Consider the following 17,224-nt stretch of genomic DNA (forward strand, 5'->3'; position numbering starts at 1 on the left):
GTTCGATCGCTATCGTGATTCGACAGACGGACGGACATGGCTAGATTGAATTAGAATTTCGAGACGATCAAGAATATATATATACTTCATGGGGTCCTAGATCAATATTTCGAAGTGTTACGAACAGAATGACTAGATAAGTATACGCCCATCCTATGGTGGTGGTTATAATAATTTGTTTTTCATGTTCTAATAATTTACTTAAAGTGGCTACGACAGAATATTTTTCCCATTAGCCGAACTTACGATAGCTTTCCATAGTTCTTATAATAAATATTAGTAGTATCGATACTATCGTTAATTTCCCATAACCTATATTTCAAATGAGCAATACCAAAAAGGCGCCAAGTTAGGCAGGGCGAACTTTGTATACCCACCCCCTCGAGTGTATATGTAAACCACCTTTGTCATAATCCGGTGAAAAATGAAATATGGTCCGATTTGGACTAAATTCGGCACGGGCATTGAGTGGTCTAAGTTAAGTAAGTAAGTCATTGCTTAATTTTGCAGAACAAAATATTGGTCCCTTTTGGTAGCTATATCCAAATATAGACCGATCTGAACCGTACACGACACGGATGTCGAAAAGCCTAACATAAATCACTGTGTAAAATTTCAGCGAAAGCGGATTATAAATGTGCCTTTTATGGAGCCAAGACTTAATATCGAGAGATCGGTCTATATGGCAGCTATATCCCAATCTAAACCGATCTGGACTTAATTGAAGAGGGATGTCGAAGGGCCTAACACAACTCACTGTCCCAAATTTCAGCGATATTGGATTATAAATGGGTCTTTTATAGGCCCAAGACCTTAAATCGGGAGATCGGTCTTTATGACAGCTATATCCAAATCTGAAGCGATCTGAGCCAAATTGCAGAAAGATGTCGAGTGGCATAACACAACTCTCTGTCCCGAATTTCGATGAAATCGTACAATAAATGCGCCTTTTATGGGCCCAAGACCTTAAATCGGGAGATCGGTCTATATGGTACCTATATCCAAATCTGAACCGATTTGGACCAAATTGAAGTAGGATATCGAGTGGCCTTACACAACTCACTGTCGAAAGTTTCAGCAAAATCAGATAATAAATGTGGCTTCTATGGTCATAAGACCCTAATTCGGTGGATCGGTCTATATGGGGGCTATAACAAGATATAGTCCGATATAGCCCATCTTCGAACTTAACCTGCCTATGGACAAAAAAAGAATCTGTGCAAAGTTTCTGCTCAATGTCTTCATTTTTAAATATTGTAGCTCGATTTCAACAGACAGAAGGACGGACATTGTTAAATCGTCTTGGATTTTTACGGTGATCAAGAGGCCACCGTACAAGGAGGCCATCGTAGAGGTTAGCATGTCCGCTATGACGCTTAACGCCGGGGTTCGAATCCTGGCGAGATCATCAGAAAAAAATCTCAGCGGCGGTTTTCCCCTCCTAATGCTAACAACATTTGTGAGGTGCTCTTTCCAAAGAGGTGTCGCACTGCAGCACGCCATTCGGACTCGGCTATAAAAAGGAGGCCGCTTATCATTGAGCTTAAACTTGAATCGGACTGCAGTCATTGATATGTGAGAAGTTTTCACCTGTTCCTTAGTGGAATGTTCATGAGCAAAATCTACAAAATTTGCAATTTGCAAGAAAATATATACTTTAATGGGTCGGAAATGGATATTTCGATGTGTTGCAAACGGAATGACAAACTCAATATACCCCCTTCCTTCGATGGTGGGTATAAAAATTGTTTATCCATTAAATATATTTGATAACTAATGTTATCTACTTTAACAAATAAAAGCGTGCTAAGTTCGGCCGGGTCGAATCTTATATACCCTCCACCATAGATTGCATTTGTCGTGTTCTTTTCCCGATATCTCTTTTTAGGCAAACAAAAGACAAAAGAAAATAATTGCTATAATATTGAAGCTATATCAGGTTATGGTCCGAATCGGACCATAATTGAATTGAATATTGAAGACCATAATAGGGGGCTCAAGAAGTAAAATAGAGAGATCGGTTTATATGGAATCGATTTGAACCACAATTATTATAAGTCATAAAAAACCACGCCGTACGAAATTTCAGCCAAATCGGATAAGAATTGCGCCCTCTAGTGACTCAAGAAGTCAAGATTCAAGATCGGTTTATATGGCAGCTATATCAGGTTATGGACCGATTTACACCATACTTAGCACAGCTGTTGGATGTCATAACGAAACACGTCGTGCTCGGATAGGACTTGAGCCCTCTAGACGCTCAAGAAGTCAAGACCCCAGATAGGTTTATATGACAGCTATATCAGGTTATAGACCGATTTAAACCATTTTACACAGGTCTCCAATATATAATTTAATTGTGGTCCGAACCGGATCATATCTTCATATTGCTCTAATAGCAGAGCAGATCCTTTCTTTTATCTTTTTTTTTACCTATGAAGGATGCAGGGAAAAGAATTCGACAAATGCGATCCATGGTGGAGTGTATATAAGATTCGGCCCGTCCGAACTTAGCAGGCTTTTACTTGTTTTAACTGACCTAACACATTCAAAGGTATGGATGTTTTCATCTGGTCATGCCAGCAGACGTTTTACATTTTATTTATTTACAAGTAATTATTCCCTACCTTTGACAAGTCATAAAGAAAATTATTTAAAATTCTAACAATTTTGGGTATTATTAAAAAAAACAGTACTGCGTAGATGTCACGTTTGACACGCAAGTCGCTAATGTATAACTTTTGTGTCAAAAACAATTATTTGGATGGGACAATGTATTGTATATTTGGAATGTTCTTCTATTACACAATACACACAAACGCAAATCTTATATAATACAAGCAATAGAATGAATTATATTATAAACATTTAGCAATAAAATGTAAGGGCAAAAATTCTAAAAAGTTTTTTGTTAAAAAAAAATTTGGTTGGAAATGCATTATTGGATCAAGCAAAACAAATGCATAATTTTTTACAAATTTAATTTTGTTCTTTTGAAACTTCAATTAATTATTCAAGTTGAACTGGGCCAAATCTTATAAACCCCACACCATAGACTCGTTTGTCAGCCTTTTAGGGCTTTTAGTTTATGGAAAATTAACGGCAGGGGAGGGTACTATCTACTACCGACACAAAGGAAAGGTTCGCACGGGACATAAAATCTGGCTGGAACGTCTCCAACTCCTCCAGTTTATTTTACAAATATTTCAACACATAAATAACACACGACATAAAAAATTATAAATCGAATGCCCCACGATTATTCAACCAAGGTATCACTGCGCTCATGTACTTTGCATACTCTGGATTACTGTACATTGCTTGACGAAACTCGTCTCCATTTTCATTTACCAATGAATCTACATTAGCATCGTCACGTGATTCACAGAGTACTATGGGGGACAACACGCTTATTGTGGTATAAGCTACAAAAGACAAAATTTACACAAATATTAAAAATTTCACAATACAAAACTACACCAAAAACTTACCCCAGTAGTCATATTTGAATAGGGCCCGGTGTATATCTCTCAATTTGGGTACCTTACCCTGATAGTTAAGAAGTTCCAGGTTTTCTACTAAATGCTGGTGGTAATATGAGATGAAGTTGTCAAACTGTCGAATTTTAATATCCAAACTAGTCGAAGAAAGAATGAAATACAATAAATCCTGTGCCGGTGATCCATATCGACCCATTTGATAGTCAATGAAATATGTCTCTTTCAGCGAGCCATCATCGTTGTATTGAAACATGATATTGTTTACCCACAAATCACCATGATTCAAGACATTGAACTCATAAGGATTCTTTTCGGATCTAAGCTGAAAAGGATCGAATTGATTTTCAGCATAATGTCTCTGAAAGATAATTGACACATAAAAAGAACTGTTAAAGAAATAAAATTCATTAAGTCAAACTCCACTAAACATACGTTTTATCTATCTTAAGTAGATATGAATATCCAAACATAAGCCGATTATTAAAACAAGTAAAAAGGCGTTAAGTTCGGCCGGGCCGAATTTTGGATACCCACCATCTTAGGTATATATGTGAACCACCTTTCGTCATAATCCGGTGAAAAATTCATAAATGTTGCCCCCATAGCAGCTTTATCGAAATATGATCCGATTTGGACCAAATTCGGTCCATTTGGTAGCCATATCCAAATATAGACCGATCTCAACCATATACGACACGGATGTCGAAAATCCTAACATAAGTCACTGTGTCAATTTCACCGAAATCGGATTATAAATGTGCATTTTATGGAGCCAAGTCCATAAAGCGAGGAATCAGTCTATATCGCAGCTATATCCAAATCTGATCCGATCTGGGCCAAACTGAAGAGGGCTATCGAAGGGCCTTACACCACTCACTGTCTCAAATTACGGGGCAACCGGACAATAAATGCTCCTTTTATGGGCCTATATGGCAGCTATATCCAAATCTAAACGCATCTGGGCAAAATGGCAAAAAGTTGTCGAAGAGCCTAACACAAATGACTGTCCCTATCGGACAATAAATGTGCTTTTATGGGCTCAAAACCTTATATCGAGAGATCGGACCGATCTGAAATTGAAGGAGGATATCGTAGGGCCTTACACAAATCACTCTTCCTAATATTGGCAAAATCGGACAATAAATGCGCCTTTTATGGGCGCAAGACCTTAAATCGAGAGATCGGTCTATATGGCAGCTATATTCAAATCTGAACCGATCTGGACCAAATTGAAGAAAAATGTCGACTGGCCTAACACAACTCACTGACTCAAATTTCAATCAAATTTCAAAATCGGATAATAAATGTGGCTTTTATGGCCCTAAGACCCTAAATCGGCGGATCTGTCTATATGGGGGCTATATAAAGATATAGTCTGATATAGCTCATTGACCTTCTTATTGACTAAAAGAGAATCTGTGAAAAGTTTTAGCTCAATATCTCTATTATTAAAGACTGTAGCGTGATTTAACAGACAGACGAACGGACATGGGTAGATCGTCTTCGATTTTTACGCTGATCAAGAAAACATATACTTTATAGGGTCCGAAATGTATATTTCGATGTGTTGCAAACGGAATGACAAAAATACCCACCCATCTTTCGGTGGTGGGTATAAAAAGTATTCGGTATATAAGTGTTATGTAATAATAAGTAGGAATGGCAAAGTCGGGTGATCCCAACAACATATTGTCCTACACCTACATGTACACAACTAAGTGGATGCTACATCTATTTCTGAACCGATTTTGCCCGACATCGAAAAGGGGGTTTCGTACCAAATTAAGAGAAAATCTGTTTAAAATTGTATCCCAGCAAATAGTCATATCAACGGGTAAGTTAGTGAGTAACCCAAACAAAACGTAAAGGGTGATTTTTTAGTTAGTATCTTTTTGGCAACAGCTCATGCGCGTTTCGTGTTTGGTTTCACTGTCAAACATCTTCAGTTTGCTCTATAATTTAACCATGAATAGTCTTATATCGGCGAACAATGCATGCAAATTTTTGAATTTTATTATCAAAATGCATGCTCTGTTAATAAAGTTCATAGCGCGCTTCTTCCATTTCGATTTTGGAGTGAAGGTCAGCCAGAAGCATTGCAAGAACTACCAATGCATACAGAAAAAGTCACAATTTGGTGCGGTTTATGGGCTGGCGGCATCATTGGCCCTTACTTCTCCAAAAATCATGCGAATCGCAAAGTAACTGTAAATGGTGAGTGCTATCGTGAGATAATATCCAACTTTTTTTGCCAAAATGCAAGAGATGGATTTGCATGACATGTGATTTCAACAAGACAGTGCCACATGCCACACAGTACTCGTAACAATGGGCTAATTGAGAGGCGAGTTTGGTGAATATTTTATTTCATGTTAGGGACCGGTCAATTGGCCGCCTAGATCGTGCGATTTAACATTTTTAAACTATTTTTTGTGGGGCTGTGTTAAAGCTCATGTCTATACAAACAAGCTCGTTTCAATTGACGCATTGGAAGACAACATTGAAGCATTTATTCTTAAGATACCGGCCAAAATGTTGGAAAGAGTATGCCAAAATTGGACTGCGATCTATAGGAACTCAAGAAATAAAATAGGGAGATCTCTTTATATGGGAGCTATATCATGTTATGGGCCGGCTTAGACTCTACTTGGCAAAGTTGTTGGAAGTCAATAATTGCACCTTCTAGAGGCTCACGAAGTCAAGATCCGAGATCGGATAATATGGGAGCTTTATCAGGTTATGAACCGATTTGAACCGTACTTTGCGCAGTTATTAGAAATTAGAACAAAACACTTCACGCTAAATTTCCGCCAAGTCAGATAATAATTGCGCCCCCGAGAGGCTCTAGAAGTTCAAATCCGAGATCGGTTTATATGGGAGCTATATCAGGTCATGAACTGATTTGGGTCATACCTGGCACAGTTATTGAAACACTTAATGCAAAAATTCAGCCAAATCGGATAAGAATTGCGCCCTCTAGAAGCTAAAGAAGTCAGATTCCAGGATCGACAAAACATGGGCCGATATAGCCCATTTACAATCCCAACCCACCTACACTAATAGAAAGTATTTGTGCAAAATTTCAAGCGCCTAGCTGTATTCCTTCAAATGTAAGCGTGCTTTCGACGGACGGACGGACGAGGGTAAATCGACTTGGAATGTCAAGACGATATATTTACTTTGTTGGGTCTCCGATCAATATTTCAATATGTTACAAAAGGAATGACGAAATTATTGTAGAATACCCCCTATGAGAAGGTATAAAAACAACTCTTTGAAAATTGATGTGGTTAGAGCTTTAAGAAAATGAAATAGAGATATAATTCTTTTTGAGTTTTGCAGATAAAAGTATATTTAAAAATCCAAAAAATAAGTTTAACCCCAATTTTATTGCAAAAAGCCCCAAAATACCCATTTCGGGTAAAGATGGTTTCAAAATCGCATTTTTCAGTTAATTATTGTAGCTGCGGTGGCTACAAATATTGTTTGGTGCAAAAAGTTTTTTGCATGTGTTAGGGTACACCGGTAGCCGAGTTGGTGGCGTGCTTGGATTACCAGTGCAGGGGTTGTGGGTTCCATTCCCGCCAGAAGCCATGGTCTGTCGCTCTAGCTTCTCATTTCTTTGAGAACCTGTCTGATTTAGCGGATGTGAACATTGTTGTTGGCCTTTTTAAAGCGATCTGGATGGCTCAACTTCCTTCTTTGATCCTGTGGTATCACAATGGACGAAAACGTCTAAGTGAGTCTGATGGCAGTCTGCCACTTAAACCTATCCTAACCTAAGCATCACATCAATGGTCGCAGCAACTAGTTTAGCCACAATGCCCAGATTCATTTGGTGTAGCATTAAACACAGATGGTGTCGTCCTGAGTGCCGCTGTGATACACAAACAAACCATTCTTTGACTCCGGCTAAGTATTGGCCTTTTGAAGCAGCTTGGTATTGGCCTCCGGCTAAGTATTGGCATTTTTTTTGCTAATGACTCTCTTTACTTCGCTCTCAAAAAAATTGTGGATTTGAAGTTCAATTTCCTGTCCAGCACAACACCCAGGTAATTTGCGCGAGGCAGGTGCCTCCAAGGGTTACTACTATCTCCTGCTGAAAAGACCAACTTCCGACAAAGATGCATTTACGCCTAGACCATTTTCGGTAGCCCATTGCGGTGTCGAATGTAGGACTTCCTATAGTATATCTCTTAGAGTGCCAGGAAATTTTCCTTAACATCCACCTTTTTCCTCCAGATACAATAATATAATGGCTATATTACAAAGTAGAGCAGACAGTACGCCACCTTGAAGTGTCCCTCTGCTAACCCATCTTTGTAGATACACAGAACACAAGCCCACCATAATACGTCTTTTAGTATGTAATTCATTAAATAATGTTCTTAGGGTATGATCGATAGGTTTTCTCATGATTGACGTCAATTTTACAGGGCTACTTTAGTGGTCTTCAAATGGAGTAAAATATTCACATATTTTGAGCTCAAAACGATCTTTTGATTTCGATAGAAAGACGTCGACTCAGAATAGTAAAACGATCAAGAACGTTTTTACTTTATAGGATCGTAGATCTATATTTCTATGTGTTTACGACGCAATGGCCAGTTTAGTATACCCTCTATCCTATTGTGTTGCGTATAAAAAAACAATGATAAGATATATCATTAATTTCTTATAACATAAAGATAAGAGCATGCCAGTTATTTAACTAAGAAACATTTATACATAAAACTTAAGATTAACGCTTCCTTATAACACCCGGCATTTATGGAGAAATGGTTAACAACTGTATACCAAGGTTATGGTCTTGGTCATATACAGCCTTTTATACATCACTCACCAATTTCTCCTCTAGGTGCTGCAAATCACCATACAAACGTAGATTATCTCTAAAAATTTTACCAATCCTTCTGCGATGTCCTCCAAAAACATCTTTAGCAGCTGTTAGACACTGATCATATAACGAAGGAAATGGACCTTCCACATCCACATACAGAGCAGAGGCAGCATGAAATTGGGCCAACTTCTTCAATACAGCCTGTGTGTGAATAACATCTAAGCCCAAATGCCGGTTAAAATTCTTAAATCCTTTCAGGCGTAAATCTTCCAAAATGAGATGATCCTCCTTGATATGTGTCCCAAGGGGTTCTAGCATGCTAGGTGCAAATTTTACATTTTCTCCTTTTAGTTGATAGTATTCCTCAAATTTCGGTATCAATTTTCCATAGGTGCGCCTTTCTTTGATAAATACTTGCCATTCTTTTATCATGATTCGGAATTTTTCCGAGGAAGGTTCAACTTTCACCATATAGGATGTAGTTTTCGAAGTATTGTTACACATTTCCACATTTAGTGTTACCCTTAGTAGCACAGTCATATAATTTTCCCCCGTTGCTACGGCAGGTTTAACACAAAATTTAGTAATTTTTGCAATTTTGGGAAAATCCTTCTTGAGGATTTCTTCAAATAGTTCATCCCTTAGCCATGAAGGTTTATCCTTTATTTCGGCGTTATTATTTGAATCTTTGACTTCAGTAATACTTTCCAAGTTGTTTGTCATTTTTTCTGATTGTTTTAAAATTTTATGGGAGAAAACAGTAAACTATTCACTTAGATATCTGTGAGAATACTACCCGGATTGTCTATGCAGGCACAAGTAGTAACTAACTGAAAACGGAAGTATAACGGTTGCTCAGATGAGAATGAGTATTGTAAAACAATCTCAGCTATCTTTCATTGCTTGTAACGCTGTCTACGTAGTTTTCCATGACAGCAAAGTTTTCATCAACACTATGCGACAAATAATATTTTCGATGAAACGAGTTCCTGATGAATCCTTGAGCTTTTGTACCATTTCATCCTATCCGAACTTCTATATTCGTACAAATAATTTCTGAAATCTTGAACGAAACTAGTGGCCAAAAAAAAACTACAACCACATCTGAAATGATTCGAGTGTAAACTTCAAATTAACGGAATCCACACGCACTGTGCGTAATTTTTATACCCTCCACCATAGGATGGGGGTATACTAATTTCGTCATTCTGTTTGTAACACCTCGAAATATGCTTCTTAGACCCCATATAGTATATATATTCGTGATCGTCGTGTCATTTGAAGTCGATCTAGCCATGTCCGTCCGTCCATCTGTCAAAAGCACGCTAACTTTCGAAGGATTAAAGCTAGCCGCTTGAAATTTTGCACAAATACTTTTTATTTGTGTAGGTCGGTTGGGATTTTAAATGGACCAAATCCGTCCATTTTTTGATATAGCTGCCATATAAACCGATCTTGGGTCTTGACTCCTTGAGCCTCTAGAGGGCGCAATTCTCGTCCGATTTGATTGAAATGTTGCACGTAGTGTTTTGGTATCTCTAATTATGGTTCAAATCGGTCCATATTTTGATATAGCTGCCATATAAACCGATCTTGGGTCTTGACTTCTTGAGCCTTTAGAGGTCTCAATTCTAGTTCGATTTGATTGAAATTTTTGGTATCACTCCCAACAACTGCGCTACTTATGGTTCAAATAGGTCCATGTTTTGATATAGCTGTCATATAAACCGATCTGGGATCTTGACTTTTTGAGCCTCTAGAGGGCAAAATTCTCATCCGATTTGGCAGAAGTTTTCATCAATTCTCGTCCGATTTGATTGAAATGTTGCACGTAGTGTTTTGGTATCTCTAATTAAGGTTCAAATCGGTCCATATTTTGATAAAGCTGCCATATAAACCCATCTTGGGTCTTGACTTCTTGAGCCTTTAGAGGTCTCAATTCTAGTCCGATTTGATTGAAATTTTTGGTATCACTCCCAACAACTGCGCTACTTATGGTTCAAATAGGTCCATGTTTTGATATAGCTGTCATATAAACCGATCTGGGATCTTGACTTCTTGAGCCTCTAGAGGGCAAAATTCTCATCCGATTTGGCAGAAATTTTGTTTAACGGCTTCTCTCATGACCTTCAACATACGTGTCTAGTATGGTCTTAATCGATCAATAGCTTGATACAACTCCCATATAAACCTATCTCCCGATTTTGCTTCTTGAGCCCCTACAAGGCGCAATTCTTATTCGAATGAACTGTAATATTACACAATCACTTCTACAATGTTCAGCATTCACTTATGGTCCGAATCGGTCTATAACTTGATATAGCTCCAATATCATAACAGTTCTTATTCAATATTCTTTGTTTGCTTAAAAAGAGATACCGCCCATAGAACTCGACAAATGCGATCCATGGTCGAGGGTATATAAGATTCTGCCCGGCCGAACTTAGCACGCTCTCAGTTGTTTGAAATCACTTTAAGCAGTTATATAAATGAACACAAGCTTTAGAGCCACATATATGTAATATCATCAAAAACTCAAGGAAGGAATCCACATTGTCATTCGAGTGGATGCCTTTTAGTGGGAGGCTGTCCTTGTTGCGGTGTGCGTTATATAAGTCTTGCATAACTTTGATCGCACGCTCACAGCACTGGTTGCTCCGGGAAATCTTAAAAAAAACAGATTCATAATTTTTTCAGTATGTCTTCAAGCATTTAAGAGTGAATAGTCATTCAGAGCTACAGTCAAAATCTTCAGCGCGAAACAATTGACTACTAAACCAAAGATCAACCCATGAGTAAGAAATGAATGAACAGATTTTACACAACCTGTTCCAGGTTTCAGGCATCAGAATAAACGCTAGAACAGCTAAAATGGCACAAGAGTTCCAGCGAGCATTGCAGATGTTTAGGATCTGGTTAAACTTTACATACATACGCTAAATCAGACAGGTTCTCAAAGAAATGAGAAACTAAAGTGGAACTCCTTCTGACTGCCAGTGCGGTACACACACACAAGGTGTTCTATGGTCTCTTCTTCTTCAATGTCCTCACAGCTTCTTCAAAAGTAGTTGCTGGTAACCTTCTCTCTGTCAGCATGATTTCCGATTAAACAGCGACCTGTCATGAAGGACACAATGATTAAGACGTCTGTTCTAGCCAGTGACACCAAAGCGGTAGACCTCTTCAGGTCTAGATTAGGCCACACAGTTTTGGAATGCTCATAGCCCCCTCTTTGTGACCATCTATCGTTAGTTGTTCTTCAGGCGTGGTCCTTAAAACTTAGCTTACATCCGCTAGAGGCATACCCAGTATAGATTCCAGTTTACCTGGAATGTGTAAGGTAGTTTCTAGTCTCGCAAGCTCGTCCGCTTTACAATTCCCTGGGATATCTCGGTAGCACGGCACCCACAACAGGTGAGTTTTGTCTGAGAAGATATTTATCCTAATCGTCGTTATGACATTATATCTTAACAATTCCACCACCTCCTTAATTGCAAGGATTCTCCAATTTGGCTCAGATCGGTCCAGATTTGAATATAGCTGTCATTTAGACCGATCTCTCGATACAAGGTTTTGGGCCCATGAAAGGCGCATTTATTGTCAACTTTCACCGAAATTTAGGACAGTACGTTGTGCTAGGCTCTTCGACAATTTTCTGTATTTTGGCCCAGATCGGTTCAGGTTTAGATATAGCTGCCATATAGACCAATCTCTCGATTTAAGTTTTTGGGGCCATAAAAGGCTCATTTATTGTCCGATTTTGCCGAAATTTGGGACAGTGAGTTGTGTTACGGCCTTCGTCATCCGTCTTCAATTTGGTCCAGATCGGTTCAGTTTTGGATATAGCTGCCATATACCGATCTCTCGATTTAAAGTCTTGGCCCCATAATAGACACATTTATAATCAGATTTCGCTCAAATTTGACACAGTGACTTATGTTAGGCTTTTCGACATCTGTGTCGTATATGGTTGAGACTCTAGTACAATGCAGCTGCAAGAGGGCCATTGGCAAAAATTGTCATGCATTGACTGCAAACTGTATATAATGTGTGGTCTTGTGGAAGGTGATTCATAGGTCCACCTACCATTCATTACTCAGCCAGATCCAAAGTATAGTTTTTGTGTTACTGCCCCTTGATTTTGTGGTTACATAGATTGACACTACTGAAAGACTTAAGAAGCTTTCTGTTATCTCATGCAAAAGCCACGGACACTGTTTTAGAGAAGAAGAATAAGAATAGACTTCCATGCGGAAGATGTAGGACTGGTCGTATCAAGAAGGTTATCCAACCACTGTTGTGTTTATCAAGCAGAGATTCTTCCCATTCAAGAAATGGTGGAATGGTTAACATAGCCAGACAGACAGGCAACCATTTAATATCTGAGAAACTTTTTATTGAATTCAGAAACCGCAGTTGACTATCGCAGATCTCTTAACGAGATGGCTTAACAGTTCTGGGTCGACTGTTCTGGGTGTCAGGCCACAAAGATAGTGCAAGGAATTTAAGAGCGCACAATCTTGCGAGACTGGGAACTACCATACACATTCCATGGTAACTAGAAGTGAGTGAGTGCTTCTGTGAGTGAGTGCTTCTAGCAACATGTAAGCTAAGTCATCAGGATCAGGCCCAAAGGTCACCGAATGGCGGATAGTCGCAAACTGCGCGTTATGAACATTCTAAAATCATATGGCCCAATCTAGACTTGAAAAGGGGTACCGCTTTGCTGTCGCAAGAAAAGACTTCTGCAGAAGCTATGAGGGCGTCGGTTAAGAGAAAACTATAAAATGTCTGCTATGTGAGTAACCCGCAATGGGAAGCTGAAAGAGTTCCACTTTAGCTTCTCATTTCTTCGTATATTCGCAAGTTGTTGGGGTTTTTAAACCCATCTGAATGTTTCAACGATGTAAACTATTAGGCATTTTCATTCTGCCGTTCCTGTGGTATCATAATAGATGACGACTCTATGTGAGTCTGATTACAGACTGCCACTTTAACATGTAGAAAAAAATGTTGTTTAGTGCTCCTAAGGAGGACAATGTTTGCTTATTAATGACGAGATGTACACACACTTGACGCTAGATATTGTTTTAGACCTATGCCATTGATACTAGAACTAGGGTTGCCGTACGTCGATAGAAAAAACCTAGCACGGAGTTGGCAATAGGACCATATTGGTTCCAAAATTCGAATCAACATAATGATGTTATCGGATCAAAAACAAATGCTTTTAAATCAATAACGGTTTTTGTGAATGAAAAGTCCACCGACGTCTAACCTAACCTCACCTAAGATTTCTGGCAATTGCAGCTTCCAAAGGCTCAAGATCTCAAAAAGGGAGATCGGTTTATATGGGAGCTATACCGCGGATGTTAAAAGTCAAAATTTCAGTTTTCAATGACTTAAGAAGTCAAACCCGGAGATTATGGGAGGTTATAGACCGATTTGAATTGAACTTGGCATGGTTATTTAGACCCATAACAGAACAGTTCGAGCGAAATTTGAGCTAAATCGGATAAAAATTGCGTTTTCTAGGGCCTCATGAAGTCAAATCGGGATATCGGTTATATGGGAGCTACATCAGGGTTAAGCTGACGTGGATCATACTACTACTACTATTTAATTTCCCATGAATAGTACATTAAGGAACAGGGGTTACTTCTTTCATATCAATGAGTGCAGTCTCTTTAAAGTTTAAGCTCAATGATAAGGGGCCTCCTTTTTTATGCCGAGTCCTAAAGGCGTGCCTAATAGCGACACCACTTATTAGAGTAGTTTTAACATGGCAGCATACATTACAAATGTAGCCAGCATAAGCAGGGAGATAACCAACGCTGAAAATTTTGTTGATTTTCACGCGGGGGTTTAAACCCAGGCGTTCGGGGTGGTCGAATGTGGATCATACTTATCATTAAAGTTGGAAGTTGTGAAAAGCACTACTTGTGCATCGATATGGCCCATTTACAATCCCCAATGACCAACATCAATAATAAGTATTGGTGCAAAATTTCAACCGAATATCTTCATTCGTTCGAAAGCTAATGTGATTTCGACAGACGGACATGGCTAGATCTACACAGAATGTCAAGGGCTCCCCCTTACCCTAATTTTCAGAAACGCCAGATCTCGGTAATGGGTGATGCGATTTAAGCGAAATTTTGTGTGCTCTCTTATAGTAACCTAAAAATAAAAATTTGGTATTTCAATTTCGGGTGGGGTACCTAGGGGGGCCGCCCCACCCCCAAAACCTACCAAATATATATATATAGACCAATCATGACAATATGGGACTCAAATGAAAGATATTTAAGTGTAGAAAACGTATCTGATATCCAATTGTTGGACTAAGTGTTTGGGGAACCACCCCAACCCCCAAAACACCCCTAAATCGGACACATTTACCGACCTTGGCAATATGGAACTCAAATGGGAGGTATTTGAGAGTAGAATACGAATTTGGTATGCAAATGTGGGACCAAGTTTCTGAGAGTGCATCCCTTCCGCAAAAAACCTTTCAAACAGGACTCATTTACTGATCATGGCAATATGGGGCTCAAATAAAATGTATTTAAATGTAGAATACTGATATATATTTTCAGGGCCATGTCACCAAAATACCCCCCAAAACGGTCGTGTTTGCCGACTATGAAAAAATGGAGCTCAAATAAAAGGTATTTGGGAGTAGACCATGAATTTGATATCAATATTCGGGACCAACTGTCTAGGGGACGTCCCCCCAAATAGGACTGTGGACAGTCAAGACAGTGGAGCTCGATATTCATAGTTTTTAGGGCCCATACCCCAAACCAGACATATTTACCGGCTTGTGCAATAAGGGATTTAAATGAATGGTATTTGGGATTAGAAATTTAAATTTTAATTTAAATTTTATGGGGTTCATAAAAATGGTATATGGATATATGAGAAGAGAGCACGTTGCTGATATATTTTCAGGGCTTAGTGTTTGGCAGACCACCCTACTCCCCAAAACACCCCTAAATCGGGCATATTTACCGACCATGACAATGTAGGGCTTAAATGAAAGGTATTGGTAAGTAGAGTAAGAATTGATACCCACTCTCGGGACCAATTTTCTTTGGGAAAAGGGGTAGACCACTTTTCCCAAAATACCCCAAAAACAGCAATTTTTTACTGACCATCGCATTATGGAGCTCAAATAAAGGTATTTGGTGTTCCCCAAAAACACCCCCCAAAGGGTAAACATTTTTCGACCATGCCTATATGTGGCTTAAATGAATTAATGATTAGAAAACGAATTTGATAACCAATTTTTAGGCCATGTGTTTGGGGGACGCCTCATCCTGTAAAACTCCCCTTTAACCAATAACAATATGGGGTTTAAAAAAATGGTATTTGGGAGGAGAGCACGATGCTGATATTTTTCAGGGCCAAGTGTCTGGGGGACCACCTCAACCGCGAAAACACCACTAAATCGGACATTATAAGAACATCGGGCAGAAATAAAATCTTTCATGAATGGAGTACGCCTTACATCTTTGGCAACACTGATAAAAATAAAATCTTTGGCAACACTGATGTTGATACATTAAATTCTCTCAAGATGATCTACAATCATATTCAATTGAATCGCATAATCAACCGTACACAAACTCTGTCAACAATGAATATGTTGTTTTAACTATATTTACAAACTACAGGCGATTAACCCTGCAAAAAGAAGAATTCTCACAGGCATGACTCGACATTTTAAACTTTTCACTTTGATAAGGGGACATACGCAAACCCTTATCATTTGTTTGAGCAATAAAAGAAAGTTAAACATTATTCTCTAGAGAATGCTGCGAATCCCATATGAATAACCGCAACGGAACCTATCCTAACAAAGTCACACTTGACATTGCTTCCATTAGTTATATAACCAAAGTGATCAACTAGGTTAACCTACTGATTGAATTTGAATTGGGGGCAATTGGAAGAATGATTAGAAACTTTAATTAATTGCTCATGATTTTTTTATATTTCAATTGAACCGTAGCTATGCTCAGTCATGCGAAGATGATGTTTAATAGATTGCAATTGTTTGTATAAATCTTTTAAAAGAACCGCAATCAATTCAAGTATTTAATCTCTAAGTCCTACAGCGACGTCGAAGAAGATCATGTGTTATTTTCTTTTATAGTTAAGCAAAAAGGAATGGTATTTAAATAGGATTGTGACTTCTTACAAGGACAAGACCAATGCAAATGCAAATTTGCCCTTTAACATTCCATAAGGAACAGGGGCAAAATTCTCACATATCAATGAGTGCGGTCCGATTCAAGTTTAAGCTCAATGATAAGGGGACTTATTTTTATAGCCGAGTGTCTGTTAGCCGCGAAAGACGGGCAACGAAATAAGAAATGCTCTAACGTCTCATCATCTTCCCCACATGCCCTGCACATGTTTTCACTTGGCTCACCTATTCTGAATAAGTGAGTTCGTAGTCTTGCTTTCAGTATTCGCCTCATCTTTTCACGATCCGGATCTCCCCATACAATTTTCGTCGTCCTACCGAACGTTTTGCTGTTCCTTAGTATTATATGTTCGACGAACGCACGGAACATGCTGTAAAATAGTGTCTGCTCTTTCATTTCCCCTTACTCTGCTATAGACCGGTATGCACACAATGCGAATCGTATTCTCCTCAGAGAAGGCGTTAATCTCCTTCTTGCATTCAAAGATTGTTCGTGACCTGGTTGTTATTGCCCTGGTGGCCATTTTACTGTACGTAAAGGCGTTCACACACGACGTCCACCATATCAAATCATGTATTCCCTGATCGCCCGGATCTCCTCCTGCAGGACCGTATTATGGTCAGCCAGTCGGTAACAGATATCAGTCCCTTTGTTCCTAATGTAGACCC

General features: G+C 38.9%; 1 protein-coding gene across 1 annotated transcript; it reads right to left on the bottom strand.

Annotated features, from left to right (window-relative positions):
* Positions 1-3,155: 3,155 nt before the first annotated feature.
* Positions 3,156-9,167, bottom strand: LOC106087281 (uncharacterized). Its single transcript, XM_013252271.2, has 3 exons — positions 8,344-9,167; positions 3,492-3,858; positions 3,156-3,425 (listed from the first exon to the last, which is right to left on the bottom strand). Exons 1-3 carry the CDS (start codon positions 9,061-9,063, stop codon positions 3,238-3,240), a joined length of 1,275 nt encoding a protein of 424 aa, XP_013107725.2. The 5' UTR covers positions 9,064-9,167; the 3' UTR covers positions 3,156-3,237.
* Positions 9,168-17,224: the final 8,057 nt, after the last annotated feature.

Source organism: Stomoxys calcitrans, chromosome 2, assembly GCF_963082655.1.
Source record: "Stomoxys calcitrans chromosome 2, idStoCalc2.1, whole genome shotgun sequence".
NCBI classification, from domain to species: domain Eukaryota; kingdom Metazoa; phylum Arthropoda; class Insecta; order Diptera; family Muscidae; genus Stomoxys; species Stomoxys calcitrans.

Excerpts from the sequence above, each read along its gene's own strand:
- LOC106087281 (XM_013252271.2), bottom strand. The coding sequence starts at position 9,063 with ATGACAAACAACTTGGAAAGTATTACTGAAGTCAAAGATTCAAATAAT. Across the intron at positions 3,859-8,343 it reads AGCACCTAGAGGAGAAATTG|AGACATTATGCTGAAAATCA; the intron begins GTGAGTGATGTA and ends ATTATCTTTCAG. Across the intron at positions 3,426-3,491 it reads ATTCAAATATGACTACTGGG|CTTATACCACAATAAGCGTG; the intron begins GTAAGTTTTTGG and ends TGTCTTTTGTAG.